The following is a 14,289-nucleotide window of genomic DNA, read 5'->3' on the forward strand; positions in this document are numbered from 1 at the left end:
CCCTGTCGGTTGGTGGTAACCCTTTTTGTTTGTTGGATCCTTTCCCTCGGGCGGAAGCCCCGCCGTGCTTCCCAAGCGGCGCACTATCCAGTGCGCCACCGGGCCGGCCCCCACTTTTTTTTTTTTAAAGATCACCGGTAAGGGGATCTCAACCCTTGGCTTGATGTTGTCAGCACCACGCTCAGCCAGTGAGCCAACCTGCCATCCCTATATAGGATCCGAACCCGTGGCCTTGGTGTTATCAGCACCGCACTCTACCGAGTGAGCCACAGGCCGGCCTGAGTCTGTCACTTTTTAAAGTAAGCTTAGTTAAAAATTAGGAGTGGGCTGGCTGGATAGCTCAGTTGGTTAGAGGGTTCGGATCAAGGGTTTGGATCACCTTACCAGCCAGCTGCAAGAAAAAAAAAAATTAGAAGCCTCTAAAACTGGTTTTGAGAAACCACTACAGTTCAATGCCCTTTTTCTTCCAGCACAAGTTTGACATGAATTGGTGACTTTATTTATCAATAAAATGACTATGACTCCTTGCCTATGGCATGCTTATGGTCACTGCCCATTTTCCTCAGAATGTAACTGGAAGACTCATGGTGGGCCTTCGATGGTGGAACCAGATAGATGAAGATGGGAAAAGCCACTGGATTTTTGAAGCCAGAAAGGTATTTTCCACGGCCAGCTGAGCTAACTAGAACTGGGAAAACAGCTGTGAAGTTCACGTGTGTTCCTGCCGTGTTTTGGGCACATCTGATTCTCACCCTACATGAAATCCACTGCCACCGGCACTCCATTGAAACCTGCACATAGCAAAAGTGCATATAAAAGAAACAAAAACTATACTATGCTTGCGTGTAACCATTTTCACTGGTTTCGGAAACTAAATTGCTTTCCTGCAACAGGTCTCTCCAAATAACATGGCAGCCACAGAAGCTGAAGCGCGCATCTTCTGGCTTGGCCTCATTATCTGCCCGATGATTTGGATTGTGTTCTTTTTCAGCACCTTGTTTTCCTTGAAGCTAAAGTGGCTGGTAAGGCAACACCTGGACTTTGATGTTGCTTTTGACATTTCTACAAACCAGTAGTGGGAGGAGTGGGTTTTTGTTGTTATTATGGATTGATAGGTGGGTTGTAATAGCTTTCTTTTTTGTAAAAGATGACCAGTAAGGGGATCTTAACCCTTGACTTGGTGTTGTCAGCATCACGTTTTCCCAAGTTAGCTAACCGGCCATCCCTATAGAGGGATCCGAACCCTTGGCCTTGATGATATTAGCACCACACTCTCCCAAGTGAGCCAAGGGCCATCCCTTAAAATTGTCACCCTGTTTTTTTTTTTTTTTTATAGTTTTTAAATGTGGCTCCTAGAAAATTTATTCTTTTTTTCTTTTTTCTATTTTGGTGGCTGGCTGGTACAGGGATTGAACCCTGGACGTTGGTGTTATCGGCACCATGCTAACCCACTGAGCTAACCAGCCAGCTCCTAGCTTTCTTGAGATATCTTTCACACACCATACAATTCACCCATTTCAAGTGTACAATTCAATGGCTTCTAGTATAGTCACAGAGTTGTGCAACCATCACCACAATCAATTTTAGGATATTTTCATCACCACAAAAAGAAACACTGTATCCCTTAGCTATCATCCCACTATGTCCTTGTTTCCCCCAACCCTGATACCCACTAATATTTCTGTCTCTATGGATTTGCCTATTCTGGATATATCATGTAAATGAAATCATACAGTACGTGACATTTTGTGACTGGCTGCTTTTGCTTAGCATATTTTCAAGGTTCATCCATGTTGTAGAGTATATCAGTACTCTTCTTTTCATGGCTGAGTAATATTCCATTGTATGGATCTGCCCCATTTTCCATTCATTCATTGATGGACGTTTGGTAGTTTCCACCTTTTGGTTCGTATGGTGAATAATACTGATAAGAAAGGAGTTTTTAAAAAAAGCATATGACATCTTACCTTGGACAGGGAGTGCTTCCTAGGTAGGAATAAACTAGCCTCAGAGTTCTGAAGTTTTATTTTGGAGGTATCCTATTTCTTTGCCATGATCTATTCCATTGAATGAGAAAACAAAATATTGGTAGACTGCATAAGCAACATTGTAATTAAGAAGTGTGGGAAGGATCGCTGGTTAGCTCACTTGGGTAAACCAAGGTCAAGGATTCAGATCCCTGTACTGGCCAGCTGCCAAAAAAAAAAAAAGAAACTGTGGGATCTGGAGTTTGGATCCTGGCTCAATGATGCACCAGCTCTTGACCTTGGGTAGCTTTCATTTCTCTGTGCTTCAATTTTCTCCCTGTAAAATATGATGAATAGGTACCAGCCCCTCAGGTCAGGGGGTTGTTGATGAAGAGGAATCCACGAGCATTTGTAAGTGCTCAGTAAAGGTTGGCCATGACTATTAGCTACAGTCCAGAGCCACTTCTACTTGGTTTGAGAGGAACATTTCCATAAATGCTCTTAGAGAGTTACCTTCACTTTGTCTGAGCACAGGCCCTCGTGATCGCTGGAATTTCTCTCCAAGCCGCGAACCTATATGGCTACATCCTTTGTAAGATGGGAGGCGAGAGTGACATCAGCAGAGTCACCGCCAGTTTTCTGTCCCAGACGGTGTTTCAGACGGTGAGTTACTGAGGTCTAGCTCCTGGGCCACTACCCTCCAGAGGCTCAAAGTAGAAACCTGTTGGCAACTGCAGTCTGTAACGTTGTCCACATCTGTCAGGCTGCCGTGTTTCAATAGTAAAATACCCATAAAATTTACCATTTTAACCATTTTAAAGTGTACAGTTCTGTGGCAAACCTGTTGGCAACTGCAGTCTGTAACGTTGTCCACATCTGTCAGGCTGCCGTGTTTTAATAGTAAAATACCCATAAAATTTACCATTTTAACCATTTTAAAGTGTACAGTTCTGTGGCACTAAGAATATTCACATTGTCTTGCAACCATCACCACCATCCAGCTCTAGAACTTTTTCATCTTCCCAAACTGAAACTGTAGCCATTAAACACTAGCTCCTCCTTCCCCCTCCCCCAGCCACGACACCCACCCTTCTACTTTGTTTCTGTGGATTTGACTCCTCTTGGGACCTCTTACAAGTGCATCCTACAGTATTTGACCTTTTGTGATTGCCACTGTTTTGAGACATTTTTTAAAATGATAGAATTAAAGAATCAGTTTTTTTTTTTTTTTTTTTTTTTTTTTTTTTTTTTTTTCCGTTTTACTTAGTAGATATTTCTAGAAGTGAGAAATCTTTTATATTAGACCAGGGTCATCTGAAATAGTTGGCACCATCTTAAAATTTGAACAGTGCTGGTTTCTGCTGAGACATCAAGCAGCCCGTTCTGCAGGTTTTCCATACTTTTGTGAGTTTGCTCTGGCCTCGAATCAGCAGAATCAGCCCAGTCCTGTGTAAAGACAGCGCTATGGTTGACTTTTCCCCTTGCGATCCTGCCAGGTGACTTTCAGAAGCCTGGCCTTGAGGGGCTGGAGATACACCAGCGTTAGGTGAGAAATGTAGCCAGGCTGTGCCTGAGGTCTGGGTGGGCTTCCCCGTGCCCTGTCGGGGCCTGGGTGCATAGCCAGGCAGGAACCAGACTGCACTGGGCCTGCCCCAGGGCTCTGTGGCCTCAGGGCTTTTTGGAGGAGTCCCACTTTCCTCACACTGAACACGTGCAAATCCTACCTTATGTGCAGGCACAAAGGGGAGGGGAGCGGGAATGAGCCTGGGAGGGAAAGAACAAGGGGATTTGCCCACCCTTCCACTTTTATGCCCCAGAATGGGGTGGAAAACAGGAATTTACTCTCCCCTCAGCTGGTCTCAGTTCCCGTGTGTCTCAAACACATGGTGAGCATCTCACAGCAACGAGGATGACTCTAGAGTTTACATCTGTTTCTCTTATAGGTAATTTTAAAAAACCTGAAAATTGTTTTGTATGTAACACTGGAAATTCCTGGATATACTGAACACATATTGTTACTGGGTGGGGTATATACACAGACTACCAAGTTCTGTCTTATATGGGTGATTTAAGGGCTTTTCATGGTTTTTTTTTGACTACACTCAGCTGTATCATATGCGCTGACCTCAGAGTGAATTCAAGTGAGGCTCGATCATGTTTAGGCTTTCCCTCAGTCTGAGGAATAGTGACATGGAACGTGCATTTGGAAGCGTGCCTGTGTATTTGGCAGTGAAGTCATGCATCCATCCCTTTGGTTCTTTTTCAGGCTTACTTATCGTCAGAAGTGGACATGGCTTAGACGGGAGATTCTGCAACCAAACAGGCTTCCAGAGAGCAGAATCCCACGGTCCTACCACCTGCTCATTCTTACATGAAGTAGGCTCAGAGGAGAGGTCTGAAGAGACGTTTTTATTTTTAAAATGGCACATTTGTAAAGAACCCCCTTTAAGTATGTTCTAAAGAAAAGTGTACAAATAGTAGATGATTAAAGTGTCTCTGAGAAAGTGACTTCAAACCACGCCAGTGTCTGGTCCCTTTTTGCCGTGGACCCCGCCCTGTCCCCCAGCTGACCAGGTCTGCGGCATGTTCCTTGGCTTGGTAACTGCTTGGGTCCTCGACATGCTCCCGTGTTTCAGGAGCTGAGGAGGTTCTCTTCCTTTGACTGATGGAGACTACAAAACTCTTGGATTTCTGGAAAACAAGAGGCCAGGCACAGAGCGCTGAAGGCTTGTGAGCCCCTTGGGATGCATCTTGATTGGGGCAGACTGCCCCACCAGTGTAATCCCATTAGAAGTCCTGTTTCTGTGATACCTTGAACCTTCAAAAGTGACCCAAGTAGCCCAGGCTGCCCATCGTGGTTATAAGCAATGGCTGGAGGCCTTACATCGGCCCATTCCATAGACTGGGAATTCTAGGAATACTGTTACTTGCCATTGACACCATTTTATTAGGCAGATAAAGCCCAGCCACAGACCAAAAGGCTGAAACTTGAACTACGACAACTTAGCCTTACGTCCAACACCCCTGTTGGCTAATCTGGCCTGCACATGGGTTTGGTTTAGCTCACTGTGGTTTGTTTCTGTTTTCTTTTTTGAAATCAAAAATTTTTGTAGTTTTACTGAGGTGCATTTCCTATACCATAAATTTCACCTTCACTGTGTTCCTGGGCTGAGGGGGCCAGTCTGTGGTCATCATAGACCCCACCACCCCTACTGTCCCCACCCAAGGCTGGGGGCAGTGACCCTTTCTGATTCTAAATGGAAGGCTGTCCTCACACCCAGCCCCCTCTTCCCGGCCCTGCAGGTGTTGGACTTTACAAGACTCACTTAAATACTTACTTTGAATTATACTTCTGTAGGCTAATGTGGCTGGGGAATCCGGTGCCTCACTCATAAAAGACTGGCCTTTGTCACAACTCTTACCTTAAAGGAACAAATGAAAGAAATTAAATCCATGAAGAAAACACCATGGCAAAAAGATCTTGGGGCTCTTTCTGTGCCGGTGAAATTTGGAGATGCTGAGCCCGCCTCACTTATGATGAATGGACCGGAGAAAAAGAACGTCAGGGTCTCTGGGACCCTGGCTCCATCCCCTCCTTCCAGTAGGGTCCCTGGCTAGCATTTCAAAGTGGCCACGAGTCATCTGGGGGCGGGGGTGGCATATGCAGGTTCCAGGGCCCCACAGAGAACTGATTCAGAAGTTCCTGGATGGGCCTAAGAATCTGCATTTAATGAGATTAACTGGTTCTTTTTCTAAAAAGATGATGAATGCAACATGGTTAAAAAAAAAAGCATGGAATACAAAAGGATATGTTGGAGTGAGCAGGACTGAAGCCATGTTGGGACCTAAAACTGCCTGGGCTGCAGAGGTGGGGAGGATTTTTAAAAGGATAGTTTGTTTCTTTCCACTCTTTTTTTCCCATCCCCTGACTTTATCTTGCTTGCTAAATAGGAAAACAAAGCTGAGAAGCTAATCAGTACTTTGCAAAGCTAACAGTTCTTTCTTTGAGACTTGTAGAGTTTTGAGAAATGATCAAGGCCAATGACTGAAGGTGACCTTGGGCACGAGCCAAGTCACCAGCGCAAATCAAAATCTTGCAGGGTCCTGAGACAAGTGAAGATGAGATCAGAAAACAGACGAGGCCTTGACAAGACCTTGTACCTGACCCGTATACACAGACCTCTCATAACTCACACTCCTTCTCCTGCTTTTCACCTCCTTTTCACCTCCAATTCACCTCCGACGTTTCATTCCTTCAACCCCTCCCTTAAAAACCCCTCAGTAAATCTAAATCTTGGAGATGGAACAGCCTACCATCTCCTTCAACTGAATACATCTGCTTTTCTAACACCAACCATTTGACTTCTGAGGTTTTTTTTTTCTTTCCTTCTCAAGGGGGTGGGCAGCCGGACTTGAGTTGGGTAAGATTCACTATGAAAAGCGAGTCCAAAAAAGGCACTAGTGTTGTAGGCATCTTTCTGGAAGTACTATCCGTGTACATTAAATGTACATTAAATGTACAATTAAAAGCTAGAAAGCATTTAATTCTCTGCTCAGAACAGACACACACACACATGAGCACACTTAAACATGAAGGGCAGCACGCGATGCACATGTTCTGGCCGCTGCTTTTCCCACGTCTAATTTTCTAGTCAAGGTCATGCATGCTGGTGCACAGTGTTCTGCTGTTCCCCCCCAGCTGCATGGCTGTCAGCTCCCTCCCCCCTGTGCATGCGCAGATCTTCTCAGGACCACGCTAATGTGGCCTGCAGGTGGGCATGGCGCAGGGGTCCTGAGGCCATTCTTGGTGGGGTTTTCATCTCTGTCTGCTCTGCAACCCCCGATCCTGGTACACCTCGCTCCCCTGGCCCTGAGCTGAGCACAGATGGAGGAATGGGGCCCATGGCTGCTCAGGAGGACCCCAACAAGGCCCACATTGTACTCGCCATTTCCTTGACTCCCCTACTGCATTGCCCAGACAGACAGAAAAAGCCAGGGTGGAGCGGGGGGAGTCACCTGCAGGGAGAGGGCGGTGCAGAGGTGGAGGCCAGGTGGGTTGGAGACCGTGGTGGAACCACCAGGGAAGCCCTTGAGCTCACGTTTGCTGGACCAGGTTTGGGAGGTCAGGGGTCCCAGAACAGTCACACGGGGGCTACTTTGTCCCTTTCACCCAGTGTTCTCTTGCTTAGAGAGCTGGCAGTGGAGCAGCAGGGACCTGAGTTCAGAGTGTCTGACCCGAGCCCCAGCCTTTCCTGTGACCCTCAGTGTGTGGGGCTGGGACCCCCAACACCAGGGAGGTGTGCCCTCACACCCTTCTGTCGATTCCTAGAAGGTGGCTTTGACCCCACTCATCCCAGGGACCTTGCAGACATGTGGCTGTCACTCAGCCCTCACCTTGCAGCTTTCTGGGCATGTGACAGTGTTAACTGCCCCTTCCTTTCTGACGCTCCCTGGACTTGCCCTCTGTGGTTTCATCTCGAGGTGAGGTTCTGGGACATGTCATCTGTCACACAGGGCCGTGCCCACTAGAAAGCATTTAATTCTCTGCTCAGAACAAGCCTTGCAGCTGCCACTGGGCTCTCCTCTGCTTTGCTGTTATGTCTTCTGAACCTCTCAGAACTCTGCTTCTTTGTGAAAAGTGGCCCTGAGAGGAAAGGCCAGAGCCGGCGCCAGGGCTGGGTGGGAGGGAGGTGGAGATCTGGGGGAGGCTCTTCGGGAGGACAGCCTGGCCAGGATCTGCGAGAGCCCAATCTCCATCAGACGTGGCAGCAGCCAGCTATGGGCTGGGCGTGGTCATGGAAAAGTTCTGGTGTGTTGGCAGGCATGGTCTTGTTTAAAAAATGGAGTTAGTTGCCTCATTTCGTAGTCAGGAGGTTTAGGTAAAGATATAGATTTCTGGCTTTTCTTTAAAAGCTAGAAAATGTAGCAACTATTGGCCATGGGGACACACCTCTGTATCCATCTCCACGCTTGTGTCAAGGCCATGCTGTCCTGGGCTGCTCCTGGCCACCAACCGAGCCTGGCAGGGCAGTCAGGCAGGCATGTTCCTGGGAGACACAGCCCCTCTGATGGGTGACTGGGCTCAAAGATGCCCTGTTGGCCATTCCCAACCTTCCTTAGAGCTGCACAGCAGCCAAGATGCTCCAGAGAGCTGAGACGCCCCTGCGGGTGTGAGCTGAGGTGCTCCTGTGGGCCGAGGTGCTCCCGTAGGCTGAGATGCTCCCACAGGCCAAGCCAGCCCTGTGGGCTGAGGTGCTCCTGCAGGCCAAGGTGCTCCTACAGGCTGATCTTCCTTCCCCCTCTCCTTCATCATGGTTTGAAGCTCTCCCTTCTCATCATCTCTCTCAGGCATTTCCCCTAATAAATCTCTTGCCCACCAATCCCATCCTGGTGGACCTGGACTGAGGCAGAGGCACAGGCCGCTGCCCACCCTGTCCCCACACTCGTTCATCTGGCCTGCTTGCCTGCCTCGGGCAGCCCTTGAAGGGAGGCGCTGCTCTCGCAGAACATGAGAGAAACGTAGCACTGCCAGTCAATGCAGACACGGCTTTGTGGGTGTCTTATAGCACTGGGAAAGGCTGAAAATGCAGTTGCAGCGTTCTGCATTTTGCGGGGGAACCTATACCAGTGAAGTGTTTTGGCTGTGGAAACAAGGGAAGAACGATCTTGGGGCACACATTCCTGGGCACCCAGGGTCCCTGGGTTCTCCGAGGCTGTTCTCATCCTCAGAGCAGCCCTTGAACCCCCTTTTCCCACTTCCTCAAGGCAGCCACCCCCCAAACTGTCCTCCTGGCCCCTCCTCTTTCCCCCAGGCTGCTGACAACCTGAGGTCCCACCTCCGCACCCCAGAGGGACCCTCCCCTCCTGCTGCTCCTGCTTGAGCAGCGGCTCTTCTTCCAAAGGCTCCTGCTGGACCACCAAATCCTGTTGCTTCCCTCTTGTGAGCATCCCTTGCTCTGCACACCAACGCCCAGACCCCTGGTCCAGCCCTCACCTCCTCAACCCAGCCCCTCCCTGGCCCACATGAGCCAGCCCACAGGTCGCCTGCACACCCGGTGCCTGCGTGCCCACATCTCATGGTTTCTCATTCCCTGACCACTGAAGTCCGAGTTCCAGGGCTTGAGGGAAAAGCTGGCTCCACCTGTGTCCAACCTCCCTCTCCAGCCTCCTCTCTCAAGCCCTCCCTCAGACCCAGGCATCTATGCTAACGGTGACAGCTCCAGTGCCCCGTCGGTGGCAGTGCACGACACCCGAGCAAGTCAATACTGCTATCTCGGCAAAGAGGAATCTGGAGGGGGAATAGTTTAAAGGGTGCGGGTGGCCTTGCCCACCATGCCGCCCTGCAGGCCGATGCTCTGCAACGAGTGGGGTGCAGACCCGAATGAACCATCCTTCCTCAGTTCTAGGGGATGCTCCTAGAGCGTGCGTCTTGCAGGATGCTGGAGGACCCTGGGACTTCAAGAAGAGCATTTTCGTGAACTATGGCCCAGCTGTGGCCAATGATGAGTGTTCACTGAGAGCAACAGGGCCGTGCTGGGTTTCCCAAGGGGCAGGATGCTGGGGGCACTTTCCCCAGAACCTATTCCTCTGTAAGATGGGGCTCTACCACCCACCCCTGCAGCTGCCCGCAGGCCTAACCCCTGTCCTTGGGTATTCCTTTCCTAGCGCCCTCCCTGACCAGCTTCTCTCCGCCCTATTCCTCTGTAAGATGGGGCTCTACCACCCACCCCTGCAGCTGCCCGTAGGCCTAACCCCTGTCCTTGGGTATTCCTTTCCTAGCGCCCTCCCTGACCAGCTTCTCTCCGCTCTGCCAGGCCAGCCCAACCTCCCTCCTCCTGGGGGCCTGAGCACCATGTCTCAGGGTGTCACTGGAGCATGAGCTCCTCCTGGGGGTGGGGTCTGGCTCCCATAGCCTGTTGTCCCTCCCCTGTGGGGCTGTGGGGGCTGATTGGGGAGTGAAGACTCCCTCACTGATGGTGGGCAGGAATCGGGGCACTGAGACTCACCCACCTATGTGTGGATCCAGAGGCACCCTGCCCAGGAGGGGGAGCTTCAGCTCCTGGCACATGACCTCGGCGCCCCCGGTCGTGGGAGGGAAGATCTGAGATTCTTTCTGTGTGGCAAGGTGAAAGGAGAGGAAACATGATCACATGATTCTGTCTCCGAAGCATAAGGATGGACCATGTTTTAAAAAAGCTTTTAAAAAAAGGCTTATTTTGAATGTAAAACAGTAAACACTCAAAAGAATTTTCCTTCAGTCAGCAATAAAGGATCTTCATCATGATTCTACTTCCCAAAATGAGGGGAAGGCAGAACGGTTTGACAGAGGAGCACCCCCAGTTTCCTCAGCCCCGAGAGAGGGCTTCTCGCGCAGCCACCTGGCCCTCACCTTGCACTTGGGGCAGATGAAGCCACTCATGTTCTCTACCACCCCGATGATGGGCAGCTTCACCTTGCGGCAGAAGCTGATTTCCTTCCGGACATCCTGGAGTGCTACCTCCTAGCAAGGTTAAAAAGACCAGTTATTCTGAGGTCAAAGAATAAGAAATAGAATATCCGTGTAGTCGAGGGGTTGGTTGCAAAGCAGTGAATCTACCATCATAAAGCCTTAGAGATCTGTGCCACTGATGCAATAAATCTGTATTTAGTGTCTGCTAATGCTAAGCCCTGTTTGAAGTGCTGTTTATTTTCCACAAAACTCTGAAAGGATAAACTTGAACAGCCAAATGCAAACAATGCATCTAGAGAAAAGTGACCTTTTAAGGTATCTTAGTGCTCTACTTCCTGTGATATACTCCACTGAGCCAAAGCGCACACTATTTTCTAGATCAGGGCTCTGCAAACCTCGGCCTGAGGGCCAAACGTGGCTGGCTGTTTTGGTAAATAGTCTGGAACACAGCCACACCCATCCCTTTGTGTGCCATCCATGGCTTTGACTCTACGAGGGCACAGCTGAGCATATCCTGCAAAGCCAGATAGTCCCTATCTAGCCCTGTACAGACAAAGTGTGCCAACTCCTGATCTAGATTATGAACACGAACAACTGTGTGGACTAAAACAAAAAGATCACCTAACTTGGATCACTTCAAGTTTACTCCCGAACTTTCTTTAGTTTACAGTGTGACTGCTGTTAAAAACATCGCTTAGGGGCCGAGCCTGTGGCGCACTCGGGAGAGTGCGGCGCTGGGAGCGCAGTGGCGCTCCCGCCACGGGTTCGGATCCTGTATAGGGATGACCGGTGCGCTCACAGCGCTCACTGGCTGAGCGTGGTGCGGCCGGTCTCAAAAAGGACAAAAAAAAAAAAAAAAAAAGAAACATCGCTTAGCGCCCTCACTGTTTATTTCTATTTATTTATTTATTTAACATTTTTTGGTAGCTGGCCAGTATGAGATCTGAACCCTTGACCTTGGTGTTATAACACTGTACTCTAATCAACTGAGTTAACTGGCCAGCCCCCTGGTCTGGCTTACTATTGTCAAGTATGGCAATAGCTTAGCGTCCATGACTTTACTATTCACGGGCTCCCAAAAGGCTTGCAGCTTTGAGTATCTAGTCTTTTCCTGAGACACACATTTGGCTCCCAGCTCTTTGCAGCTGAGGTACAGAGAACAAGGCACTTAGCTGGCATGTAAACCGGCTGTTACTTAGTCTCTCCTCTCATCGCACCTCTGTGGTTCTTGCCTATAGACAAAAGCTCTGCTGCTTCATCAAAAATGACCCCCAAAGAGCCACCTGCCTGTGTTGGTGCTGGGCATGAGGGGCTCGGATAAAGTGGGGGCCCCAGTCCAAAGCCACAATTTCCAGAGAGGTTGTATATGAAGGGTAGGTAATGTGGGAAGCCCTTCCAGGGCTATAGGGCTACCACCTGCTTGGTCTGCTCACTCTTCTGGAACCCCAAGAAACTGCCATGTTTTCTCTCACAGTAAATGTGGCACTGGAGAAGCCATCTTTGAGTCAACTAGATTTTTGTTACTGATGGTACTGTTTTTTAGTAGATTTTATTTTTTAGAGGAGTCTGAGCGGAAAGTACAGAGTCCCCATCTGCCCCTTGCCGCCCACACCTACAGCCACCCCCCACTGTCAACAGCTTGCCAGAGTGGCCCATTCCAATTAGACTTATCTCCATTCAGGCGATTTCTTTGGGGACCTACTCGTGATAGTACTGCTGGTCTAAGGGTATGACCCAACCACTTTTTAAAAACTCAGTAAAAAACATTCCAGAGGACAAATCCATCTTCTCTTCACTGCCATCACCGGGCCAGGCCACTCTCTCTCCCATCCAGCCCTCTAACCGGGGTCCCTTTCCACAGCGTGCCTCAGTGATCTGATGGACACACATCCTATCACACTACTCCGCAACCCAGAAGCCCTTCCCTGTGACCCATGCTGCCTGCATCTGTTCCCTGCAGGACTTATGCGGGGCAGTGCTCTCTCCTGCTCTCCCCTCAGCCTGGGCTCCATGCAGGCCTTGTAACATGGGCTCTGTGTGACTGGTATGCAAGGGCGCTGGGCGTCACCAAAGAAGGGACGAGGACCCCCGTAGCTTTTCCCGTCTACAGCCCAGGCTGGTTCTAGGGAAGATTTCCTACACGGTTCTGAGATGTAAATGGAAGCAGCACTGCAGATTGGGGGACTCAATGTGGAACACAGCAAGGACTTTGTGACCACGTGGGCCAATTGAATTACAGCGGCACCAACAGTATCCCTGGCTTTCTGAAGGAAAATCAAAAAGGTGCTTTTGAGCCACTATTGCTTAATCTGTGGATGACAAAAAAAAAAAAATTGTGGAATGCTTATTTGTTAACTGCAAATGCCTGGACCAAAGAGAAAGCTCTTTACAAGAGGTTTCCACAGGTCCAAGCTGGGGGTGGCAGCAGAACACACGTTCTGAAGAGCCTCTGCAAGACCAGGGTCTCCAGGCCATGTGACAGAAGAGGAACCTTTCAAAGTTGAGCACAGTCAGGACCAGCTCACCTGACAAGTGGCTCACCTGAGGAGTGGTGATTATCACTGCCCCGTCGATGTGGGCTGCGGCCAGGTACTGGACGACAGAGAGGTGTTCATCCGACGTCCCGGGCGGGGTGTCCACGATGAGGTAGTCCACCTCTCCCCAGTCCACATCACGGAGGAACTGCTTGATCATGCCTGAAAAGAGGAACGGCAGTCGATGCCTGGTGTCTCTATCTTTTCTGCACTTGGCTCTCTTTACAGAAACAGAGTTTGTGATCTTTACATACACCTGGCCTATGCATGAAATCAGTGGTTCTCAACTGGGGCTGATATTGACATGTCTGGAGACGTTTTTGGTTGTCATGAATAGGGTAGGGGTGCTACCAGCACCTAGTGAGCAGAGGCCAGGGATGATGTTAAAACCCTACCATCGCATGGTACTGGTAACACTAAGGTCAAGGGTCCGGATCCCCATACTGGCCAGCCACCAAATAAATAAATAAATAAATAAATAAGATCCCTACCATGTACAGTACAGTCCACGCTCCCCCAACAAAGACTTATCCAGACCCAAATGTCCACTGTGCTGAGGTTGAGGAAGCTTGCCCTAAATAACACTTTTATGTTATTACCTTAGGTCTTAGTTACTACATCGACCTGGTATTGTCTCACTTCTGACACAAATAAGCCTCTATAAAAGCACAATAAAAATAATTTCAGGATTCTGTAGCTTTGCAGGCGAGAAAAATGCACAACAGATATTAACATATACATAATGGAAACTGGTACTGCTATTAGCTGTCTTCAATCAGTGAAGACAGAGGCACCTGGATGTGTAAAAATAATAAACTACGAAGCCTGGCAGATAGGCCAGATAGGCCAGGACACAAACGGAACCAGGAGCAATTATGCCCTTGGGAGACACAAAGAAAAAGGAGAAAAAGAGTGCAAACCGTTTTTCTTCGGTCCCCTCCAGATAACAGCATCATCGGGACTGCTGAGTAAGAAGCCCACCGACATCACCCCCAGGTTGTCTTCCACATACTGGTGAGGGGACAGGGGACAAGGACAAGACACATTTGACTCCTAACCATGAAGTGGGAAACTCCCCTAGGCCTTTTGTCTAAGTTATGGCTGAAGAAACCATTTTCGGGACAAGATTCCCATGTGACCTGTGAGTACAGACCACATATTTTTCCTCAAATCATTTTTGAAAAAAAAAAAAAGGTTATCACACTGGGGGAATCAGAAAGAGGTACTATCTGGCCCTGTGCTGCAACAACAGTAAACTCAGATAAAATAAATAAACGTCATCTCCACAACTGTCTTAACCAGAGTTGGCAAACTATGGACCTGGGGCCAGATCTGGCCC

General features: G+C 49.1%; 2 protein-coding genes across 2 annotated transcripts in view; one reads left to right on the plus strand and one right to left on the minus strand.

Annotated features, from left to right (window-relative positions):
• TVP23A (trans-golgi network vesicle protein 23 homolog A (S. cerevisiae)) overlaps window positions 1–4,485 on the plus strand; it is a 35,618-nt gene extending 31,133 nt beyond the window's left edge. Inside the window, exons 4-7 of the mRNA XM_008593777.1 lie at window positions 567–656; window positions 894–1,022; window positions 2,502–2,630; window positions 4,234–4,485. Of these exons, the coding sequence (XP_008591999.1) occupies window positions 567–656; window positions 894–1,022; window positions 2,502–2,630; window positions 4,234–4,266 (381 nt within the window). The 3' untranslated portion in view covers window positions 4,267–4,485. The remainder of the gene's footprint in view (window positions 1–566; window positions 657–893; window positions 1,023–2,501; window positions 2,631–4,233) is intronic.
• Window positions 4,362–14,289, minus strand: part of NUBP1 (nucleotide binding protein 1) — a 17,774-nt gene continuing 7,846 nt past the window's right edge. The window contains exons 5-10 of the mRNA XM_008593771.1: window positions 13,871–13,961; window positions 12,958–13,112; window positions 10,357–10,467; window positions 9,978–10,080; window positions 5,306–5,389; window positions 4,362–4,658 (exon numbers count right to left, since the gene is read on the minus strand). Of these exons, the coding sequence (XP_008591993.1) occupies window positions 4,600–4,658; window positions 5,306–5,389; window positions 9,978–10,080; window positions 10,357–10,467; window positions 12,958–13,112; window positions 13,871–13,961 (603 nt within the window). The 3' untranslated portion in view covers window positions 4,362–4,599. The remainder of the gene's footprint in view (window positions 4,659–5,305; window positions 5,390–9,977; window positions 10,081–10,356; window positions 10,468–12,957; window positions 13,113–13,870; window positions 13,962–14,289) is intronic.

The sequence above is a fragment of the Galeopterus variegatus genome, unplaced genomic scaffold, assembly GCF_000696425.1.
Source record: "Galeopterus variegatus unplaced genomic scaffold, G_variegatus-3.0.2 Scaffold161, whole genome shotgun sequence".
Classification (NCBI taxonomy): Eukaryota; Metazoa; Chordata; class Mammalia; order Dermoptera; family Cynocephalidae; genus Galeopterus; species Galeopterus variegatus.